Source organism: Babesia bigemina, assembly GCF_000981445.1.
Source record: "Babesia bigemina genome assembly Bbig001, chromosome : I".
NCBI lineage: Eukaryota > Apicomplexa > Aconoidasida > Piroplasmida > Babesiidae > Babesia > Babesia bigemina.
Window position 1 is genome coordinate 1,819,042 of NC_027216.1, and position 15,969 is coordinate 1,835,010.

The window sequence follows — 15,969 nt, forward strand, 5'->3', positions numbered from 1 at the left end:
ACGATGAGCGACCACATCGACGAACACATTCTCAGCAAGTTCCACATACTTCAGAAGTTGGGCAAAGGTGCTTATGGCATCGTCTGGAAGGTGGTGAACAAGGAGACCCAGGAAGTAGTGGCGCTGAAGAAGATATTCGATGCTTTCAGGAACTCGACGGATGCACAGAGGACGTACAGGGAAATTATGTTCCTGCATTATCTGAGGAAATGTAACAATATTGTGGAGATTAAGGAGGTATATGCCGCTAAGAACGATAGGGATCTCTACATAACTTTTGAGTATGTGGACACGGATTTGCACGCCGTTATCCGGATCAATATTTTGGAGGAAGTGCACAAGAAGTACATTCTGTACCAAATCATCAAGGCCATTCACTTCATCCACTCAGGAGACCTGCTACACAGGGATCTTAAGCCATCAAATGTCCTGCTCAATGCAAAATGTAACATAAAGCTGGCGGATTTCGGACTCGCCAGGAGCATCGCTCATGATGAAATCACCGATGAGGCCCCAGTCCTGACGGACTACGTCGCCACCAGATGGTACCGCGCTCCCGAGATACTGGTGGGCAGCACCAAGTACACCAAGGGTGTCGACATGTGGGCAATTGGTTGTATTCTTGCGGAACTGCTTATCAACAAGCCGCTCTTTCCCGGGTCCTCCACCATCAACCAACTCTCTAAGGTAATCGCGTTCACTGGTATGCCTAGCGAGGAAGACATGGAGTCGCTCGGCTCGCCATTCACCGCGATGATGATGAGCTCACTCACGAAAATTCCGCAAAGATCCATTAAAGATTACCTCCCCAATGCGCCTGATGATGCCATAGACCTTGTCAGGAAGCTGTTACAATTCAACCCAAACAAGCGTATATCCACACTTCACGCCCTGAACCATCCCTACATCCGGTCATTCCACAAATCCAACGACTCTCTGGCTGCGCTACCCAAGGCTGTAAAAATCCCTGTTTGTGACAACGTCAAGTACGACGTTGCCAACTACCGCAGGCTCATATACAGGTACATCGAAGAGCGGAAGTCCCACCAAAGAGCACACAAGGACGACGCCTCAGCACTTGCGCATGAGCACAAGCATGCGCCTCGTTCACCAGATGCCGTCAAGGAGCCAACAAATCCAGTCACCACAGACAAGAGTGCCGATGAGGCTAGACACACCAAGTGCACCGCCAACAAGGAGCGGAATTCCTACTCAACCCAAGCCCTCGGAAACTTAATTGCAACTCACAAGAACGCAGCAAAACTGAGACCTGTCGCGGAACAACCAGCTATGCAAGCGAATGTTGCCCAGCCGGCTTCAAGGTTGCCCATACAATCCTGGCGAGGCTTTTTCCAGAACACGTGCGGATCGAGCGTCCAAAGGAATAACACCTACAATCAACCACAGCTGGTACTGAGGCAGAAACCCCAGCCACAACCTGCACCTGCTCACTACCAATGCAAAGTCAAGCATCAGCAGGACTCAGGTTACAGTGGCATGTACTTCTTCTGAGATCCAACAAAGCACGCTGCTCTACGATTAGCAGTATAACACTCCATAACGTACATTCATGTGATCAAATATACTTTCCCTTCTCCATTCTAGACATCTTTATGTGCGAAAGCCGTCGGCTGCACGCGGAATCTCCAGTGCGCTACACACAGCTGCCCCGCACCGGGAGACCAAATGGGGAACGCTGCTGGCATCAAAGCTATTTGAGACATCTACAGTTGAAATTTTTTAAGTAGTGTGTGACACCATGAGTAATATCTCGTGTCGTGGGTTTTCCATCACCCGTTCAATGGCCGGGGGACGGCTTGCCCCTAAGGGTAGCTTTGCCACGTGCTACCAATGCCGCGATTCGAAGCGATTCCTCAACGTTTCGGAATTCGGTGGCATGAAATTGCTTAAGGAGCGTGGAATTCCCACGCCAATGAACCTCCTTGCGCGCTCCCCGGTTGAGGCTGAAAGCATCACGCGTGAAATCCTGAGTAACACCAAATGTGGCCAGGTCGTCATGAAAGCGCAAGTACTTACGGGAGGAAGAGGAAAAGGGAAGTTCGTCGGCACTGAGATATCTGGCGTCGAGCTCGTGCAATCTCCGGATTTGGCCAAGGTCACCGCCGAAAAGATGATTGGCAACATCCTTGTCACCAAACAAACAGGCAAATCAGGGTTGAAGTGCAAAGAAGTCATTGTTGCCGAGAAATTGAACCTCGCTAAGGAGAGATACATCTCGTTTATGCTCGACCGCAAGTCCAGTACCATAATGGCCATCGCCACGAAACATGGTGGCGGCAATGTGGAGGAGGTTTCAGAGAAAGATCCGTCAGCCGTTCTCACTATAGGTATCAACCCATTGAAGGGCATATCCGACGTCGAAGTGGGCAAAATAGCCGACCATCTGGACTTCTCGGAAAGCCTCAAGGAAGAAACCAAAAAGGTTGTCAAAGGATTGTATGACACCTTCGTCAAAAATGACGCTCTTTTGTTGGAAATAAACCCAATATCGGAAACTAACGACCAGAAGTTGGTTGCCTGCGACTCAAAAATCATCATAGACGACAATGCGGATTTCAGACAGAAGGACATATTTGCATCCGTCGCGCCGCCAGAAAACGAACTAGAGGCACGCGCTTTAGAGGCCGGGTTGAACTACATACCCCTTGGGGGCAACGTGGCCTGCATTGTGAATGGAGCGGGGCTAGCGATGGCCACACTAGATCTCCTGACACACCATGGAGGTACGCCTGCTAACTTCCTAGACGTCGGAGGGAGCGCCACCAGCGATATGCTCGGACAAGCGCTAGATATCGTGGCATCGGACTCTAATGCGAAGGTGCTTTTGGTAAATATTGTAGGTGGAATCGTTCACTGTGACAAATTCGCAACCTCCTTCGTGGAAGCCACCAAAAAGTCAAAAATGCAAATACCTGTAGTCATGCGTCTCCAGGGAACGAAATCAGACGTGGCGAAGAAAATTTTGCACGAGGCACAGATACCACATATTTTTTGCTCAGATTTTGATTCGGCTGCAAAGTCGGCTGTAGAGATTGCAAACGCGTCTTGATTTGATTTTGGCCAAAGTGTTACATAACAATACGTATCTGACATTAGTGGCTTCCAAAACCAAAAAACCTGTGGCTAATGTAATCATGCACATAAAAATCGCAATTACATCACCGCCAAATGCACAGTGTGATAACATCGGGCATTCAAAGGTATGAAAGCAGTAATCTGCTGTTGTAGATACATTTCTGATCGTTCACTCTCGTGAGTTTTGCTGAGCATCGTTGGCTGCTGTGTGTTGGCGAAATCCTACAACGCCCCTATATCCGATGCGACACGGCGAAATGACGCAATGTAAACTGGATGGGGCCGCAAGATCACAGGAATGAAAGCTTGGAGACGCAGCAGAAACCTAGGCAAGCTCCTTGAAGGATTTTTACAGAGGGCTAAGATGAAAACGTGAAATCACGATAGAAGCCAAAAATTTAAAATCTAGTTTTTTGCGATATGAAAAATACGCTTCCATTAAGTGAAGCTACATTACGTCTTTAGACGTTAAAGAGACTTATCGAAAATGACCTCAGGAACTAGTAGAAAGGTAACTGGATATTCGGACTCAAAATCTATGGTTGGAACTACATATATAGCCAACGCACAATATCTACTCAATAGAAAGCCCAAAAGCCAGCGAGGTAGTATAATATGCGCAGAGTATCGTAATCCATAGAGAGCAATGCATTGCGAAGATTTACACGACCCAGTGTATTGCGGTATTCCGACTCCTCGTAACCCACGGCATTTAGCATCGCTCGCGAACGATTATCTACCAAGGCCGTTCCGCAGCCAAAGGCTTGAGGATTAGTCGCATCCCACAAAGAAGTTAGGCCTGCCCATAACATAGGCGCAATCCCCACCAGGACCACTGCGCAAGCTTCCGGGTCCTTCGCACATGATGCATCCCACGTTGCTTCTGAACTGTAAGCAGAAGTGTAGCTATCAGTGGTTTTTATATGATTCAGGAACCTATCACAACTATCCGCGACTTTACCTACGCTCTTTAAAACAATTTCAGATCCGAGTTTCTTGGTCTGTAAAACGTTCTCATAATCGCTGTGCTCGAAATTCCTAAACATCTTTGCTAGTAAACAGGGCCTCTTTGCCATAGGCCTTTTGAATTTTTCGAACATACTTTGTACAAAGGACAGATTCATAAGCTTCGGAGTCGCCAGGAACTTTTTAGTAATAAGTTTAACCTTCTCGAGAGCTGGTACGTTCATCTTACCAACCGGCTTGTCTACTAGAAAGTCGTACACTGCGGCACCCATAGCGGCTATGTTCTTTTCAGCATCATTTCCCTTCAGGGCTATCAACCAATCGATGCCCTCCTTGAGGTTGCAGGGAACATCCATCAAAGAATGGTACACCATTTTGCGAATAGTAGATGAGTCAGGAGAATGCTAAAGGCGTGTTACGTTTTACCTTTCACGGGGGTATACGAAAACAAGGCATATACTCAACGAGTGGTGTGAAGAGCAGATATGTTTAAATGGTAGATAAGTATCAATGATGTTCGCTCCTATTATGTATGCGCCTCACATAGATCTACAAATGCGTATGTACAAATGTGCCTAGTTGTGGAGCACAATGGCATCAAAGTTGCCATATCGCAGCCAGCTCCTTAACAATGACGTGGTATGCAGTGTCCACAACGCATGTCATTGGTGTATGCAGTTTTCAAATATATATTACTTATGCCCAATCTAGGGACTTTGTGACATTGGCAGAGACACATCAAAGTTTATAAGGGTACAATGGGTTGCACGTGCCTTAATAGCCTACGCCTTCCCGCGGTAATTACGCAGTACCGTACGAGCGTCACCGGGAATAACGTTCATGATCACACCACTTTGCTTCCTTTAGCCGACATCATAGTCGTCTATAAGACATATGCTCACTTTTATACCGCCCTAAAAAATGCACAATAGTGGCCCTACCAGCCGACCCTATGGTGCACTACCACAACAGGACTGCGCTAGTGACCTGCTACTTTGCCAATGTCACTCTGACTAGCCACATCAAGCTACATTAGCTGATTAGTTATTAATGGAGTTAATGTATGCAACAGCGGTGAAAGGTGACGCTGGGAACCATGCTGCAGGTTCTAAACCCCTACCAATGGCATTTCTTACGCCAAGCACAGAATTTGTGGTTTTGTCTATATACGTAATTCCCAGAACGTAGATTAAATCGAAAAGCTGATGCGAATTCGTCTACCCTTGCAAAATGTGTTTCACTAATGGGATTATGCTCTCTCATTCTATAGTGTGCTGTGTGTCTACGTGTCTAGGGCCGGTTTTCGATTTCACGGGGCTACCGTTTCACGCTGAAACCAGTTGCGGGATCCACGTCCGTTTGTTGCCGATAGTCACTGGTGCCATCCACTCTATATTTGCGCCTTTGTCATCTACAAGCTCATACTTGGCTCCGTTAAACATCATTTGTCACATAAATTGCCACCTTGAACATTGCCCTCTAGGTGAATGCTCAGCACTTCAAATCCTCCACCAGCCTCAATTATTCCATCCTCTTGGAAACAACCTATTTAACATATAAACCATAGATGGCTACACCGATTGCCACGGTTGCACTACGGTATAGTGATGATTTTGCCGCCATGTTTTCTGCGATGATAGCCTTCGTTAGGCTCAGAAATGATGCCTCTTGGACCAATGTTTTGTGTCATAATGATCAAGAACATTTTAGCTAGCATGATAAAGTGCAATGATTACAACACCTTACTGGCTGATGTATTGGCTATTTCGATTGTCGCTACTTACGAAAATTCCTCTGTATCCTCACAGCTAGCTGCAGCTATGGGGTATCGGTGGCTTTTTTTTTAACAAAATTAATATGTTTAAAATATTTTTGTAATAGCACATAATCGTATGATTTGTATTGGCTGGTGTCACGTTTTTGTTTGCAAGGATTTTATGATGCTAACTTCGAAACCATGGCCCAAATTTTGAGAGCTGCGTCGGTAATTTGCGCAGTATGGTTTAATTGGATAGCCTTTGTCGACGCATTTGTTTGTGATTTCAGCCGTCCGTATGATTTGTTTAGAAAAAATGCCATCGTTACGTGTGACATGGATGTCAGCGTATTAAGCTCTGCAACTGTGATCTGCCCACGCATAGTCAACTACACCGAATATGTTTGGCATCAACCGATAAAGTCTGATGAGAAAGGTCAAATCAAGACGAATGTGGGTGGCAAAGATAAGTTTGGTTCTCTCCCAATTTCCGACTTGTTAGTGACAGAATCATTACGTGCCTTGCTTTGGATTGAATCAAAAGAGTTCCATACAGATTTGCATATTGAACTTGGCGATGATGACATATATGCTATTACTAAAAACCGTCTGGCTTTTATATGCGGACCTAAGGACTTGCTTTTGAGTGATGCATTGCTACGTCACCTCGACCGCCTCAACGGATTTCGTCTCATAGAAGAAATTCCTTGGACTGCAGCCACTCCATTGATACAAGAAATGTCGAAAATAGGAAAGGGTTTGGGTGTGTTTTTCTTGAATAGAAGAGACACGGCCCTTCCTTTTCAAGGTTGTGGGAGCCGTCCTTCACCTCTTTTTGCACCGGACAACGTGGTTAGTGAGGATGAGTTTACTGGCACGCGTTCATGTGTAGCGGATCCTATGTCTAAATCACCTATCGGATTTCTATGCGAAGGCCGTATCGAACCTAGTGATTGTTTTAGGTCACTCTTGGATGAAAACGGCAAAATCGTAATTGCTCCTCTACCACATTCATATAAGCATGTATATAATCGTGGAAAATGGGTTGTAGCGAGATATTTTAATGACGTCGCATTACCCCGCTTCAACGGCGAGTGTCGATGCATAGATCCTGGGACTGGTCACGTGAAAGCAAGGATAGAGATCCGTTCGAAAAAAGAATACGTGTGTGACATAGCTAGCATGATCGAACAGCCAGATAAGAGTGTTGTCGATGGTCCTAGGTGTTCGGTGCTAATTCATCCCGGTAGCACACTGACCATACGGTTCCCAACAGAGGGTTTGAATCCGGCATCTACCGACGAGAAACTTTCGAGTGCCCCGCGCTCGCAACTGCTATCGATCAATGAATATGAAACTGAACTACTGCCGAAAGATTTGACGACGTTGCGACAACAGACGTATTATCATGACCCGGAGAGTTACAACGAAATATCCTACCACGATGCCCTTGCTGATGATGTGCTTGAGTTGGACCGGTCCCAAATTGCCAAGGGCGAGATTAGACTGAATTACCATACGGACAGACCGCTCACATTACTAGGAGGGCACAATTCATTCTTCTTTCATTGGACATTGAAATCAAGGAACAAGCATGTTCCGGATAAGATAAGCGCAACCATCAATGTCTCTTTCGCGTTAACCCATCGCTACAGTACAGCTGGTTGTGATGAGGGGGAACCCAGCGTATTTGATCCAAAGATAAGCTACAATCATTGCTCAGTGAAATATATGAGGAATGGAATTGGGAGTGTTTATGAATGCCTTTACAACACCAACTTGGATCGTATTCAGGTTGGGATTCGTTGCAGGCCAAACGAGGAATTGTTGCCAAATAATTGCGATAACACAGCTTACGACCTCTACTATGATCGTATTATGCAACTCCCCCAATATGCGCGTAATGTGACGCCTACTCCTATTCCAGGATTTCGGGTGTTCGAAATAAAGTCCGATACGCGGAGTGACGTTTATGCTTGTATATGTGCCGACGAACATGGTTACGAAAAATCCAGACTTGTTGTAGAACGTAATAAAGAATCTTTTCATCACTCCAATGTGCGTGAAGCAGCCACGTCTGGCTCATTACAACCCTACGTGTTGTTACCTTGGACCGAGACAGGGTTATCTAGTAAAGAAACAACCTCAAAACTATCGCTTATCCTACACAACATAACTAAAGAAACAGTTGTATTAGCCTTGGGCACAACTCTGATCATTCGTTGTGGAGTAAGTCCGGAGCTCCGGCACCTTGAATACAGCGGAAAAATAACAACGACATTGCTACCAAATGACCCCGAACTGTTCTATTATACTGTCAACAATATTTCAAGTACACCTGAGCTTGCACTTAGAACTTACGAAGAGTCATTTGGTACTACATCAGGAGGATTTACCATCACTTACGAAGAGCATTCAGCGACATATCAAGAATTGACGATAAAATCGCGTAGAGGTGCTATTCTGATATCTAAAGATCCCATCCACAAGAATTATGTGCCGATGACGTTTGTCTGCGCTAAGAGACCAGAACCTTCCGATTTGTACATAGTCATACGGGATGATCATGGATCGTATACGCGTACACCGTACCTTCTACGTCCCATAGAAGCAACGAAACAATACGCACCGACCCAAGTTCAACTTTTCGTCGAGACCACAGACCCGTACATGCAAGGCTGCGGTGTCGCTTACGAATCGGATGATCTCTTCAAGCCGGAGACACCCCTAATCTACGATTCTATTGGACAAGACGTCGGTTGCAAGATAGACCTTCCATCTGCTAAAGAAGCGGCATTCTACTGCCCAGCACCGTACGTCCTGGACCCACCCAACTGCTTCTACCAGGTTTACGTGCACGGTGAAGAGAAGGACCTTAGCGAAATAAGCAACTCGTTGGTAGCATCGCACAGTAATCACTTTGTCACACTGAAGTTCAAGAGCAAACTGGTAGAACTGGGAGGAAAACGGCGCAAGACCCCGCCGTTGGAGTGCCGCTGCGTCACCGTCAAGGGTGTCGTCCTGTCTACCATCCAGATCGAGAACTACTACGCCAAGTAATGCGTGGCTCAGATTTGGTAACCCATTTGGCAATTAGCCACTTTAATTGTCATAGTTCGTGTTACTCGATATTTTGGTTCGTATTCAGTGGCAGCATCCATTGCGGCTAGAATCTCACAATCTCTGTGATCAATTCATAGCCGTATTATTCAGTCACTGAGTCTGTGTAAAACAACCATAAGAGGTAATGAATGCACATATTAGCGTGCTGTTTAGCTACACGTCACCATTCCTTCTATATCGCTGCAATAAGGAAGATGTCGTCGCAACGTTTCCTCCGCAGCTCATTGCTTAAAATGTGGTTAATGTGCTATATACACAACAATAGACCATATTACCAATAATATACGTGCAAAACTTGATTCCACTAATGTTGGTGAGCAGGTATGGCGTCAGCGGTTGGGGACGTACAACATCTGGGAAGCCAAGCTCGGATTATTCAATCCACTTCTCCTACCTTTATAATGCACCACATACCATGTTGTGCAGTGTTAGAACAAGTCACTTCGGCAATTGTGAAATGTTTATTTCGGGGTCAGCATAGCACACGCCAATCACGAACTTGAAAAAGCACAACAAAGCTCATGATGTTTAAAAGGAGTTTACAGTTGTTGAATAATTTACGATTTGTGAGAGAATCATTCTGCGAAGGCGTTAATTCTACGCATGCCATTGGCCTCATTTTGTATATTGCGTGGCAACACCCTTACGATTTGCTCAAACGCCTGCAATTTGATGTATAACCGCGGACAAGCATACCTCAAAGAGTCCTTCATCCGACTCCTTCCTGGCCCTCGTGGCAAGCTCCATGGCCGTCTTGAGCGTATTTATTTCTTCCATGATTTGTGGAGACATGGGACCGACATCTGAGGCAATCCGCCTGACATTCCATAAGCAGCTCTGCCAGGATGAAACCCACTCCGATAGGCGCATCATTTCGACACGCAGTTCCTTTATACTCTCGTTACCCAAGAATACAATGTCGTTTAGACGCGATTTAATCGCGTACTCCATGTGCATGAGCTTGTTCACTAAGGATGTGTCCTTTTCAACCTTGATGGCAATATCATTCTTGATGTTCCGATGCAGTTCGTTAAGGTCATTTTGTAGCATTTTGAAATCAAACTACAAACATATAAGATTTACTCCACTTCCCACTCACAGACTGATTTATTCGTTGTGACAGATCGTTAACTGCACCCTCAACAGATGCACAACGAGCAACTAAGGCGTCCAGACGTTCCTGACAGTGATGCAACTTCACAAGCACATGCTAACTTACAGCAATTGAGTTCACCCTGCGTGTAAGCTTTGTTTGGAGGTCATTGAGCATCCTATTTGCCGCCTCAAATGTTGTCTTCTGCAGAAGCTCTTTGGCATCTAGCCTCTCCTGAACTTCAAGCCTGAGTTCAGCGCTAAGTCGCGTGATCTGCTGGGTGATATGCTGTATTGTGTGTCATTCCTTTCATTCATAACAATACCTTAAACTTCTGATCCTCTTCGGCCTTGCGCCTCTCACCCTCCTTCGCCACGGCGAGTTCAAAGGCCTTCAATTGGCTGTGGAACGCTGAAAGAGGCTTCCCATCGGCGATTTGTACTACATTATCCTCCATCGTCGAGATGTGTGCCCCTCTGGTAGCGCAAAAGTGAAGGACAGCATAGCTGTAATCCACACCTAGGGTGTACACGCAGGGCGTTGGAATAGCCCTAATTAAACACACATCCGGAGAACTCTAATTGCGATGTTAACTATGCCTGGACTTCCAACACGATAAGACGTCAGGACAAGGACACTGTCTTGCAAGGTGTAGGGTCAAGGTTAGGCACTAAAATTCCACGATTATGCAAAAAGCTATCACACACTGACTGGTTGTCGCTATTTTAGTGCGGAGTTACACATAGAATCACTATATTGTGCCTGTCACGTTTAGACGGACACACACGGCTCGGAGTGACCGCTTTATGACAAACAGGCCATATAGCATGATTTCTCGCAACTATACCCCTTTGCTATCTTCCATTAAAATCATAAGGCGCCCATATTGATGTGGCTACGTTCGCTTAAGTGTGGACTCCTGCGCCGCTAATCGCTAATAGAGCAATGTTTTGCATTTGACGCGCCGAAAAACACAAGCAAAGCTACATCTATAAATACAACAACCTCACACAGGCGTACAAAGCTGTATGCTTCTAACTTAAGGTGAGCACGACACCGGCCTTCTCGTGCCTCTGTTGAGCAGAGCCGGTAGGTCGCCTACGGTTGCTGCCACCCTCATTGCAACGCCTAAACATCCCAGGGTAATGTCTGGGTAGAAGGTCTACTGTGTGAGTGCAAATGGACCAAGCCACCACCTATCTACGCCGCCGGCAGATTCCCCCACGCGCGGTTTGCACAACGAGGGGAACCGAGCATCCGGGCCCAGACGGGGCTGATTAACACAAGAAAAACTCAGTTTAATTTCAGAAACACTGAGCAACTCTATCGTATTTGTATAAGGGACTCAGGGTAAGTTTTCGGTGTCGTTACCGCGATGTATTGTCGAGCCACCCCGGCGAATGGGCTGTGTTGGCGTACGGGGGCTTCGGAATCGTGACTCTGTGTATCACTGTAAAATAATTTTGCGACTAATTGTTATACACTCTTTTTCAGGAAGCAAAATGCCGCTTTTCACGAAGTTTGTAGAGCCCGGCCGCCTGTGCCTCATCACTTACGGCCCTGACGCCGGCAAGGTGAGTTAACGTCGTTGTGTTTAGTATAATGAGCTTCAGTTGTGCTTTATCGTCGACGTTGTCACCAACACCAGGGTTTTGGTGGACGGCGCCAAGGTCACTGGGTATGTTTGCGTCACCGTGGTGTTTCACTCCTTGCCAGCGTCGAGCGTCAACAGATGCCCATTACGTGGATCAAGTTGACCGACACCAAAATTACTCTCTGCCGTGGTGCCAAGACCGGAGCTCTGGCCAAGGCTATTGAAAGCCAGGACGCCATCAACGCGTTCAAGCAGACCCCTCTGGGCAAGCGCCTTGAGTTTGCCGAAAGGAGGAAGAACCTCAATGACTTCGAGAGGTTCAAGCTCATGATTGCTCACAAGGAGAGGAGGAGGTTGATCAAGAAGAGCACCGCTGCTCGCGCCTAAGGTGCTTCGCCATCTCCCCGCGCAACATTGAGGCCCTAATGCATCAGTTCAAACAAATTGTGTGCGATATTATGCGTATTGTGTGTGTTTATCGTGTCATATTTCGTCGACTTCTCCGAATATCCGGAGGGGTTCGCCCATTACATCGCCGGCAGTTTTCTCCAGCTTTGCCTTGGTGCTCCTGACCGTCTCCCTGGCCGCCTCAAGTTCGGCAGCTAGTTTTTGGAGCTGCACGTGAATTTTGACGGCCCTATATGATGACTTACTGCGTCGCTAGTGGTTTCGATTCGCTTCTCTAATGACACCTGCTGCTCGATTTCGTTGCAGCAGCGGTTGAAGATATCCAGTTCGACTTGTGCGAGCCTGCAGAAAGGATATTTGTAATGCGAAACCATCTCACTTTTCCAGTTCGTTTCTGTTTTTGAGGAGACTGAGCGCCTTCATGGCTTCCGTACCGCTGAGCAGTTCCACCGCCTCGTCCAGTGTTTTTACATACGTCTCGTACTACGCATGAGCAGTCAAAGATACCGACAAACCTTTGAAACCGGTGTTTGTACGCACGCGTTGATCTTCTCACCGGCCTGGCTGAAGAGGTAGTTGGCCGAATCGGACCTATTTTGCATTTCATCGATTCTGACTTTGACGAAGGTTCGCAGCTCCAGAACCTCCCCCATTGCTAGCTGTCTAAAGGCAGGGTTTCCTAGGTTCGTCTCAAAAATTTGCCGTCTCTTTCCTTCGTCAAGGGGTATCTGATCGTTGTCCTTTACCAGTTGAATGACACAGTCGCTTGAAGCGTCCTCGCTTTGCTCTGGTTTTTCGACAGCATCGCCTACGATTATTCCAGAAATTCTGCAATCAACGCACCTTTGGATTCGTCAGAGGTCACGACGGTCATCCCTGATTCCGCAGCCTGCCTAACGTTCGCCATGGTATCCCCTGCGGCATAGAGGCCATCCATGCCGTGTAACCTGATGAAGGACACAAACACGGGCAATATTTCGGACACGATGTGCTGAGTCAGCTCCACCGTTCTCCTGTAATTCTCGATCGTGGCATCGGCATTTTTGTTCACAATAGCCTCAACGAGCTTGACCTTGAGGTGGACTTTGAAATCCTTGTTGAAGGGGAACTCCTCGATGTTAATACCGTACGCCTTAAGCCGATTTCTAAGTTCCGCTGTGCCGCTATTCAACTTCCGCGTCGAATCTGCCTTCCGGTTTTTGTAATCGAGGAGCTGCGGAGAGTGTAAACATTGACACGTTGAAAGTACCTCTCTGTTCACGGTCTCGATTGACTTTTTTATCGACGGCACATTGTAGGTTACGTGCTTCTGTAGAAGCTGGCAGTATGACACGATCTGGAGGTTGTGTTTCTGGAAGTTGCGCAGTATCTTGTCTGCCTCGTACAGGGGCTCGAATGTATATTGTCCGAGAAAGTTAACCTTCTCAGCGTCCTCAACCTGCTCGGAATGTTAACCACTCTTCGTCGCAGCCACCTACCTCTTTCAACTTTTCGGTGATTTCCGTTAGTACCTCGTACCACTCTGTGTACTCAGATTGGACGTGCTTTCGCAGCTGCTTGACATTTTCCGGCAGATTCGAGTGCTTGTTGAAGAACTCTTTGCACATATCCTCCAACGCTGCGGAAGTGTTAACATGCCGCCGTCCGTTGCCTACCTAGCAGCCTTTTGTGGCAGTCATCCGGTGTCTTTCTGCGGGCCATGACCCAGTTTATCACCTGGGTATACGGCAGTTCCACTGGCGACATTTTGGCTGCTTTGGAGGCACACGTCTTTGTTGCTGGAAGTGCGATACAATACACATTCCGGAGTGGCACGAGCGTCGGCGGCTGTTGCCGCAGTAACTGAGCTCCCGAAGGAAAGGTGTACGATATTCAGTATGCTGTTAAAAACATTTACTGTGTCCTAAATACGGCCGATCTGATGTGTGAGGGTATGAGCAGAAGGCACGTTGCAGCGGCGATCAGCACGCACACCCAGTAGATGCCCTGAAAAGCATATAGAATGGAAGTTGTTTAATCCACCCACCTGTCCGCCTCTGGCTTTGAGAGCAAGCGCCATATCCTCCTTGCCCTTGTCTATCTGTTCTGCGGAGAGCAGTATCTGCTGTTCGAGGTTGTATATGTTTTCCCCGCGCTTCTTAATCGTCATGTTAAGCTCCGTGAACAGCTGGTTGAGGTCCTTGGCATTCTTTTCGAGCGTCATGATGTCCTTCGACTTTGACTTCAGCTCGTCAATCAGCGCCTCTTCGTTGCATTCCGGGAGCGATTGCGCGACGGTGACTGCGGCCGGTGCGCTGTTCGCGACTGCTGCAGCCTGCGATGCGTCATCAATGCTCTTGGCTGCCGCAGTGTACTCCTTTATCACCGACTGATATGTTTCCATAAGCGTTTTAAGCCTGTTAACCGAAGCGTCATGCATGTTGAACCTTGCCCTGAGATCCGCATACGAGAATCCCAACTTCTCTCGATGCGACATAGCGTCGTGGTTGTCGCGATTTATCGTGTTCACATGCTGCTGTATCACTCGAACTTTGTTGGCGCACTTGACCGAGAATGAGTTGAAGCGTTTGTGGAGCTCTGACCAGCCGTGTAACTCAGCGCACGACCACCTACCTTCCAGGTTAGTGTTGCCCTTCCGGTTCCTTATGTAGTACTTGAACAGCGCCAGGGTCTGTATGATCTTGGAGAACTCGTCTATTGCGCTGTTGAGTTGAGAAATCTCGGCGATGTACTCCTGCATACTCTTCTTGCCCTGCACGCATTCAGACCTGAGCCTACATTGACCTACATCCAATGGCGCAGTAGCATCCGGCGAACTGTCTCCATCTTCGCTGAGACCCGTGGAAGTGCTGGCCATGTGGAGCGCCCCCGTGCTGCGAGTGTTGCCTTGTACGTCGGAAGACTTTTTCTCATACACGGGCATCGGATCCACCTCAATAAGCCAGCCACTCTCGCCTTCGTACGACATTTTGGCGCAGTTCCACGAACACCAGTCGGTAAATTCGTGTCGTTGCGGGTCCCTGTTCTCCTGGCCCGGGGCTGAAAGCGACGCCACTGCGTGATTCCACACGGAAGACACACGCTTTACGTTGCCTATATCATGTGCAATTGTCTACTGCTGTATTCCGGTGCACGCGAGTTCCATTAAGCCGGGTCGAATGCGCGATTCCACAGCTGCGACGTCGCAAGCATCCGGGAAGGATTCGCGCTACATCCGTGGCCTGACGGCTACGTACACTAAGTTTCCCATGTATCTTTATCGTCTAATTGCGGGAAAGAATTCACGTGTTACGCGTGCCCCCGGTCGTCTCTAGCGGGAGAGCCCCTAGTACAAGTGGGGAATCCAGGTCCTTTCACGTAGGGGTTTTTGCGACCTCGAGGATTCCTCATTATTGTCTGCATTATTGTGTACACCGTTGCAGTTGTTTTGCGAATCAGCCTATGTAATGTCTTTCCCGCTCGTGTCTAGGAGCAGCGTCGCGCCGTGGATTCTTCCACGCATTAGGCTCGTCTTCCAGCCATCCGATTTTGTCGCGCTACGATTCATTATTACCATCGTTCGTTAATGCACGTGGCAGCAATGTGTAAGCCGTATTTGTGCGATTTACACCTCCCGGCGCCATAATGATGTGTGACACGAAGGCTCTGCACATGTGTTGGTCGCTAAAGCAGCAAAACACTGGTTTTGGACCTCTGCAAAGACATTTCAATCTATTGGGCACCTTATGTGCCGCATTTGATCACATTTTGGCATGGTGAACTCATGCCGAGATTCCAGGCACACATGTCAATTAGACACGTATGCACAGATTTCCTCTCGCCCAACCACAGCTTTCCTGACTGCAGGGAATAGGCACATAATGCAACACGCATAAAATAACTAAGCCATTGAGCACCTTTTGTCGCCGGCAGCCTTTAGATTGCTGCCGCCGT

General features: G+C 47.5%; 8 protein-coding genes across 8 annotated transcripts; 4 read left to right on the forward strand and 4 right to left on the reverse strand.

The window, feature by feature from the left end:
- Positions 1–3: 3 nt before the first annotated feature.
- On the forward strand, positions 4–1,512 carry BBBOND_0108170 (mitogen activated protein kinase, putative; the record flags this gene model as incomplete). Its single annotated transcript, XM_012911251.1, has 1 exon — positions 4–1,512. One exon carries the CDS (start codon positions 4–6, stop codon positions 1,510–1,512), a length of 1,509 nt encoding a protein of 502 aa, XP_012766705.1.
- A 247-nt stretch (positions 1,513–1,759) lies between these two features.
- Positions 1,760–3,070, forward strand: BBBOND_0108180 (succinly CoA-ligase beta subunit, putative; the record flags this gene model as incomplete). Its single annotated transcript, XM_012911252.1, has 1 exon — positions 1,760–3,070. One exon carries the CDS (start codon positions 1,760–1,762, stop codon positions 3,068–3,070), a length of 1,311 nt encoding a protein of 436 aa, XP_012766706.1.
- A 604-nt stretch (positions 3,071–3,674) lies between these two features.
- On the reverse strand, positions 3,675–4,436 carry BBBOND_0108190 (hypothetical protein; the record flags this gene model as incomplete). The annotated part of the gene is made up of 1 exon (XM_012911253.1): positions 3,675–4,436. One exon carries the CDS (start codon positions 4,434–4,436, stop codon positions 3,675–3,677), a length of 762 nt encoding a protein of 253 aa, XP_012766707.1.
- A 1,583-nt stretch (positions 4,437–6,019) lies between these two features.
- On the forward strand, positions 6,020–8,878 carry BBBOND_0108200 (hypothetical protein; the record flags this gene model as incomplete). The annotated part of the gene is made up of 1 exon (XM_012911254.1): positions 6,020–8,878. One exon carries the CDS (start codon positions 6,020–6,022, stop codon positions 8,876–8,878), a length of 2,859 nt encoding a protein of 952 aa, XP_012766708.1.
- Positions 8,879–9,516: 638 nt separating this feature from the next.
- BBBOND_0108210 (hypothetical protein, conserved) lies at positions 9,517–10,491 on the reverse strand (the record flags this gene model as incomplete). The annotated part of the gene is made up of 5 exons (XM_012911255.1): positions 9,517–9,603; positions 9,638–10,003; positions 10,041–10,121; positions 10,161–10,322; positions 10,360–10,491. 5 exons carry the CDS (start codon positions 10,489–10,491, stop codon positions 9,517–9,519), a joined length of 828 nt encoding a protein of 275 aa, XP_012766709.1.
- A 1,045-nt stretch (positions 10,492–11,536) lies between these two features.
- BBBOND_0108220 (ribosomal protein L14, putative) lies at positions 11,537–12,015 on the forward strand (the record flags this gene model as incomplete). Its single annotated transcript, XM_012911256.1, has 3 exons — positions 11,537–11,608; positions 11,648–11,712; positions 11,751–12,015. 3 exons carry the CDS (start codon positions 11,537–11,539, stop codon positions 12,013–12,015), a joined length of 402 nt encoding a protein of 133 aa, XP_012766710.1.
- A 96-nt stretch (positions 12,016–12,111) lies between these two features.
- BBBOND_0108230 (CDK5 regulatory subunit-associated protein 3) lies at positions 12,112–13,782 on the reverse strand (the record flags this gene model as incomplete). Its single annotated transcript, XM_012911257.1, has 8 exons — positions 12,112–12,243; positions 12,282–12,378; positions 12,416–12,519; positions 12,552–12,844; positions 12,880–13,249; positions 13,286–13,474; positions 13,515–13,654; positions 13,692–13,782. The coding sequence occupies 8 exons, from the start codon at positions 13,780–13,782 to the stop codon at positions 12,112–12,114; spliced, it is 1,416 nt and encodes a 471-aa protein (XP_012766711.1).
- Positions 13,783–13,929: 147 nt separating this feature from the next.
- On the reverse strand, positions 13,930–15,004 carry BBBOND_0108240 (SNARE protein, putative; the record flags this gene model as incomplete). Its single annotated transcript, XM_012911258.1, has 4 exons — positions 13,930–14,022; positions 14,063–14,613; positions 14,650–14,788; positions 14,825–15,004. The coding sequence occupies 4 exons, from the start codon at positions 15,002–15,004 to the stop codon at positions 13,930–13,932; spliced, it is 963 nt and encodes a 320-aa protein (XP_012766712.1).
- Between the last annotated feature and the right edge of the window lie 965 nt (positions 15,005–15,969).